General features: G+C 65.6%; 1 protein-coding gene across 1 annotated transcript in view; it reads right to left on the bottom strand.

Moving 5' to 3' along the window:
* The window catches only part of AKNA (AT-hook transcription factor), a 14571-nt gene that overhangs the window by 5740 nt on the left and 2626 nt on the right, over positions 1-6205 (bottom strand). Inside the window, exons 4-8 of the mRNA XM_010571139.1 lie at positions 2820-3083; positions 1693-2675; positions 1039-1113; positions 335-491; positions 21-91 (exon numbers count right to left, since the gene is read on the bottom strand). Coding sequence (XP_010569441.1) covers positions 21-91; positions 335-491; positions 1039-1113; positions 1693-2675; positions 2820-3083 — 1550 coding nt within the window. The remainder of the gene's footprint in view (positions 1-20; positions 92-334; positions 492-1038; positions 1114-1692; positions 2676-2819; positions 3084-6205) is intronic.

The raw sequence follows: 6205 nt of genomic DNA, 5'->3' as shown, positions 1-6205 counted from the left end.
GCCCCCCCCCCGGAGCTTGCCTGGGCCTGCAGCTTGTGGGTCTGACCCGCCAGCGTCCGCGTCAGCTGGGTGCCCGGGCAGCGGCACGGCCCTGGGCAGGTGGGGCAGCCCCCCCCGGGTGGAGGGGGTGAAGGATGTTGGGGTGATCCCTCCCGGTCTGACGGTCCCGGTGCCGGAGCTGTGAGAAAACACGAGGATGAGGTGATGCACCGGTCCCCCCACCCCACCGTGGGGAAGCTGTGGGTATGGGGGGTCTCGGCTCAACAGCCCCCCCCCCCCCAAAACCAGAGCAGGAGGGCGATGAGCAGGACGGGGAAACCACGGTTCAACCCACCTCCACCCAGCGAGGCCGGCGGGGCCGGGGCCGGGGTCGTGCTGAAAGCCGCCGTCCTGGCCTGCGGGATGCTGAGGGCCATCACCCGGCAGCCGGTGCCCACGGTGCCCACGGCGAGGCTGCGGCTGGGCCGCGGCGGGTCGGCGTACAGGCTCACCTGGGGGCAGGGAGAGGGGGTTTGGGTACCCACCCTGCCCCCCAACCCTGGCATTGCCCACCCGACGTGCCCCTCGGGTGCCCCGTGGGGACAGCAGGCAGGCAGGGGCGAAGGTGGGGGCACGGCGCCGGCGGGGGGCACAGCCGGGCGCCAGCCCTGCCTCAGTTTCCCCACCCGCGCACTGGCGCGGGGCGGGAGGCGGCGAGGGCGACACGGGGACGCGCTTCCGCCCGCTGCCCTGCCATTTCAGCGACGTGCCCTGCAGCCGCCCCCGCCATTTCGGGGCCGTTTCAGCTCAGCCACCTCCCTGGCGCGGAGGGGAGCCTGCCAGGTGGGGGGGGGGGGGGAAGCGACCCCCGGTTTTGGTGTGGGCTCTGCGGTGGCCTCGACCCCCGGTCCCCGGGCTGGGCTTGCTCAACCGCAGCTCCCCGGGAGGAGGAAGAGCACGGGGGGGAGGAAGAGACCCCGAATAACCCCAGGGAGGGGGAAGCAGAGCCGGGAGTCCCCCCTCCTGCCCCCCCGCAGCCATCCCTGCCCTGGCACCCACCCTGGCACCCAGGCGCAGCTGGTCGATGGTGTTCTCGGCCTCGGCGTACTTCGTCAGCAGCTTGTGGTAGTCGTCCTGTGGGGAGGGGGCACTCAGTGGGTGACGGCACCCGGCACGGGGATGGGGGCTCAGAGGATGCCCGAGGGGTGGGTGGCAAAGGGGGATGCAACACGGAGGGAGGCATCCGTGTGTGGGGATGACAGGGCTGGGGGGGGGCTCCCATGGGTGGGGGACACCCCGGGGTGCAGAAACCCCCCCCCCAAAGCACCCGGCCGCTCTAGTGCAGATGTGGCCCCCGTTTCTCTGCGTGGGGGAGAGCCGCCCTCTCCTCCCAGGGGACAGGAGGGCATCGCAGGGGACAAGCGCCCTGGGGGTAAAGAGCACTGGGGGGGGTGTACAAGCGTCCTGGGGGACACACAAGCCTCCCTGCCTCCAGCCCTGAGTGCTGCCCACGTCCCTGCCTGGTCCTTCCCTCCTCGCCAGCCCTCAGGCAGGACTGGGAAGAGGCGACCAGCACCAGTACCCCCATCGGTGACACAGGGCCGGCTCAGGGGACTGGTGACATCTCCATCTCACCTGCACTGCCTGGTCCCCCCACCCTGGAGACCCTCCCAGTAAGGCCTCTCTGGCTGAACTGGGGGAGCTGGGTGTTACCTGGAGCTGTTGCACCAGCTCGGTGGCTTGCTTGGGGGACCTGAACTCCTGCGGCAACCCGGCGGTGGTGGGGGGCTGCGGGGGGACCCCCTCCCCGCTGCTCAGCAGCACCTCCCGGACGATTTCGGCTGGGGACTTGAAGCCGATGGGGCCGCTTGGGGCCCTGGGGTGGGCGGGCAGGGCTCGGCCCCGCGGCGGCCGGTAGCTCTGGTCGAACTTCACCCGCGCCTCCACCTTGGAGAGGTCGGGCAGGGGGTGGTTGAGCCGCCCTCGGCCGTACTGGGTGCCCTCGGCTGTGCCGGCGCCCGTTCCCGAGGGATCCCTCGCCTCCTTGCCGCCCGTGTGCCGCCGACGGGGGCTCAGGGACCGCGACGGCCGGACGGGTTTGGGGGGCAGCACCGTGGGTACCGCTTTCTTGGGCACCTGGGACCCGTCGTGCAGCTGGGGTGCGGGGGGGGTGCCGGCGCCCCAGGGCTCCCCGGTGGGTGCCAAGCCAGCGGTGCCAGGGGCCGGCAGCCCCGTCCTAGCCGGCTGGGGCTCGGGGACGGGCTCGATGCTGGTGGCATCGCAGAGGTCATCATCGGTGGACAGGGGCAGCAGGCGGCTCCGGCTCGGGGTCCAGCCCTGCCCGTGCCCCCCGCCGGCGTCCCCGGCCGTGCCCCAGCCCCGGTGCCGGTGGGATGGGGTGGCGGGGTCAGGGCTGGTGTCCGACAGCCCTGAGGTGTCACCACCGTCCGTGCTGCAGCCTCGGGGCTGGCAGAGAGCCCGGCCATCCCGCGACGCCATGGGGCTGCCGCTGGATCCTGAGCCCCACCGGCCCTCGTAGGAGAGCTCGGGGTAGGGCTCCCCGTCGCTCTCTGCCCCCCAGGGCTCCTCGTCCCCCCTGGAGCTGCCCCGCTCCTCATCCTCCTCCGCCAGGTCCCGCTGCGGGTGCCAGCGACCCTCCTCCGCCGGGGACCCCTCCTCCGGGTCCTCGCCATCGCCTGCAAAACACCAGCGCCGTGGGGCTGCTGCCAGCCAGCCGGTGCCCCCCGGTCCCCTCGTAGCCCCCCTCGGCTCCAGCAGCTCGTGGGACACCCGGGACCCCCCAGTGAGGGTCTTTGGGCAGCGGGGAGGGGACAACTCACCCCACGGTGGGCTCCCGCCATCCTCCCCCAGGCCGATGACCCCATCCTCGTCCATCCGCCTTTCAAAGTCGTCTTCCTCCTCCTCCTCCTCTCCCTCCCAGTGCGTCAGCTCTGTTTGTGTCCAGCGCAGCCATGGTGCCGGGCTGGCCATGGCCCGCGGGCACGGCGTCCCCGTCACTTGTGCCGCTTCATGGCCCAGCGGTGGCGGCAGCAGGCTGGGGACCTCCTTGCCACGAATGTAGGTCACATCGTCGCCACTGCGTCCTGGCGGGGGCCGAGGGAGAGGGAGGGATGCTCAGCAGGACACAGTGGGCTCTGTTTGAGGTGTTCCCCCCGCTGCCAGGGCTTCCCCTGTCCCCCAGACCCCGGGGACAAGAGCAACCCCCCATGACAGGGGGTGACACTATTGGGCCAGCCCCCCACCCTGCATGAAGCCGGAGCTGACGCTTGTCCCATGGCCATGATGGTCCCCAGAGCTCCCCATGGGGATGGAGCCCCCCAGGGCCACCCCAAAAGGCTTTTCCCCCTCTGGGGTGGGCACTGGGGACACCCTGCCCATGCTAGCACCCGCCAGACATCACCCTGGCCAAGCAGCCACAGCCTGGGGACCGTCAGCGGTGCCACCACAGCGCAGGACAGTGCCAGGGGAGGCAGGAGCACCCCGAGGCCCCTCTGGCTCTGGAGGGCTGGCAGCAAGAGGGATCACAGCAGAGGCCTGGCACACTCACTCCATGAATGACCTAAAAGCAGGAGCTCACCCTCGCCCCACTCCTCGGTGTGCCAGGGTTCCCAGAGCCGCAGCGGCAGCTCAAGAGATGCCGGATGCCAAAAACCCAACTGCTGGGCGGGTAGCAAGAAAGGCCACAGGGTTTTCCCGGCAACATGCCCTCGGCTAGATTTGAGCCCCCCGCAACCCAATTTTGGCCATGGGGTGCTGGAGGCGGCAGCTGCCCACGTGCCAATGGCCGGTACTGAGCACCGTGCCGACATCACCAGTGGTCACCCCGCAGAATCCCCAACCCAATGCCAGAGCACGGAGGAGCAACTGACCCCATGCCAGGTACACTCACCCCGTGCCAGCATTGCCGGGACATCCCCATCACCATGACCCCATTGGGGGTCCCCAAAGTAGCATCCCTCTGAGCACCCCAAAACCTTCCTGCCAGGCTTTTGCAGAAGAAGGAACTGATGCTCGGTGCTTCCTGCAAGTTTGCAGGCGGCCGCAAATTTTTTAACCCCATCAGGCCCTGCACGGCAGGGGCTGTACCCTCCTCCTACGTCACTTTTCATCAAAAACTTATTTTTTCATTCTATTCAGAGCAAAATGCTGAAGCACAATGGCAGAGGAGGGGCGGGGGGGTGCCCGGGACCATCAGCAGCTGCAGCTTCCAAAAGAAATCAGGATGAGGGTCTTTCAGGAGGCCGAGCAACCCCAAAATTCAGCCATACAGCCCCAGAATTTGGCCAGGCAGAACCCCCCTTGGAAATCCGGGATATGGGCTTTGCCGGATTTGGAAATCCTTGATTTCCAAGGGGGGGTTCTGCCTGGCCCCCACCCCGAGATGCTGCTCACAGCCCCAGGGATGCCACAGCCATAACCAGACATCAGGGCGCATCCTGGCACACTTGCAGGCAGGCAATTAATTCAGCTCGTTACTGTGTAATTAGTGGCACGCGGAGGAGAGCTCGTATGAGCTCCCAGCTGCTAACGAAACCACAGCATGGTCCCTGGGGTGGGTGTATTTAGCTGGAGGGTGCTGTGGTGATTTCGGGGTGCTGCTGGCTTGGGGATGGTGGTGATGAGCAACAAAGCTATGGCATCCACATGCTCCAGGAAAAGTCCTGTAACCCACTCCGAAGTCTCAGATCTGCAAATTCCCTGGTTTAAATCCTGCTGTTAATGGGGTTTTGGGGGTTATTTTCTGGTGCCACCCGGCATCAAGGTCCTCGGGCATTGTCCTTGCACCAGCAGCAGCGCACTTCCAGTCCTGCCTGCATCCTTGGGGCTTTATGGGCAGTGAGCAAACCCCAGAGCATCCCTCAGGGTCTTGTAAACCTCCCAGGGAGCTTGCAGGAGGTTTTTCCCTGTACACTTGCTGGGCAACTCCGCTTTCTGCACCTGGAGATGCTCCATAGCTTCTCCTGCCTCCGGGGTGCAGCCACCAGGGAGGATGGGGTTGCCCATGGGATGCTTCAGGCTCTGCGGCTGCTCAGTGCAGCTAAAGAGCGATTTTGGCTTCAGCCCCTCTCTGAGCTGGTATGTTTCCAGCCCTGAGCATTTGCCCACATCCTGGCCTGGAGAAGTGGCACACCAAAGTGCCCCCTGACCCACCTTGAGCCCTGCAGCACCCCCAAGAGATGAGGAGCCCCAAACACCAGCCCTTGGGGGGTCCCAGCGGGCGAGAGTGGGGGTGAAAGGACACTGTGGGTCCTGTTGTCTTGGGGCAAAGAGGGTTAAAATGTGTCCTACCCAGCTTTGGCAGGCTGGAGCTCGGATCATGTCTAACCCATACGCCATCGGCTGTCACCCCATTTCTGAGCAGCAGCCCCCCCGGCTGCACTGCCCGCAGCAGCCACAGTCTGCAGGATCTGCTTGCAAATCCAGCCACATTTCTTGCTTTCCCAGAAAGTCCCTCCACCAATGGTCATGGTGGTAAGAGAGAAGAATCTTGGATTTTTTCCCCTTTAAGTGAGTTGCTCGCTGTTATGGTAACACAGAAAAGCTTGAAAAATGATGTGGCTACGTACTCAGGAACCACAAAGCAAATGCAAACAAGCCCAAGTGTGTGTGTGTGTGTGTATTTTGTTTTTTAATCTTGCTCTTTGAAAGCTGGGATTTTGCAACAGGGTAATCAGAGAAAGAGCTAAAAAGAAATTTAGAAGCCTCAGCTAGAAAATGTCTTGTACCCCTGAACTCTGCTCTGCCTGAGACCCTCAGCCCCTCTCCTGCCCTCCACCTCTCAGCCAGGGCTGTCCCAAATTGTGCCTCGGGGGTGGAGGTGCTCGGACGAGGGAGGCGATGCTCAGGGCAGTGATGAGTGCTGCCAGGTCTCTGCCTGGCCAGCAGGCAGGAGGGGTTGCCTCTGCCTGGCCCTGCCCTCAGCTCCTAATCAGGCAGCTTCACCCTCCGCCACAGCGATCCTGTCCCTGTCCTGCTCCCTGCCCTACAAAACCCGGGGGACAGATGGAGGCGCAAGGCTGAGACTGCCCAACTCATTGCACGTGTGAAGCAGAGCAACAGCAGCGCAGTCAAGGCCAACACCAAGCAGCGCGTGGCCCTGTCACTGCTCCTGGCTTTATCAGTGGTGACAGTGGAGGAGATGCCGCATCCCCGGCCCCAGGGCTTGCTCGGTGACATGGCGGGGGGGGGGGGGGGGACCCTCAGG

Source organism: Haliaeetus leucocephalus, unplaced genomic scaffold, assembly GCF_000737465.1.
Source record: "Haliaeetus leucocephalus isolate CR32 unplaced genomic scaffold, Haliaeetus_leucocephalus-4.0 Scaffold306, whole genome shotgun sequence".
NCBI classification, from domain to species: Eukaryota; Metazoa; Chordata; class Aves; order Accipitriformes; family Accipitridae; genus Haliaeetus; species Haliaeetus leucocephalus.
The sequence above is the reverse complement of the archived record's forward strand: the minus strand, read 5'-3'. Positions and strand labels throughout refer to the sequence as shown.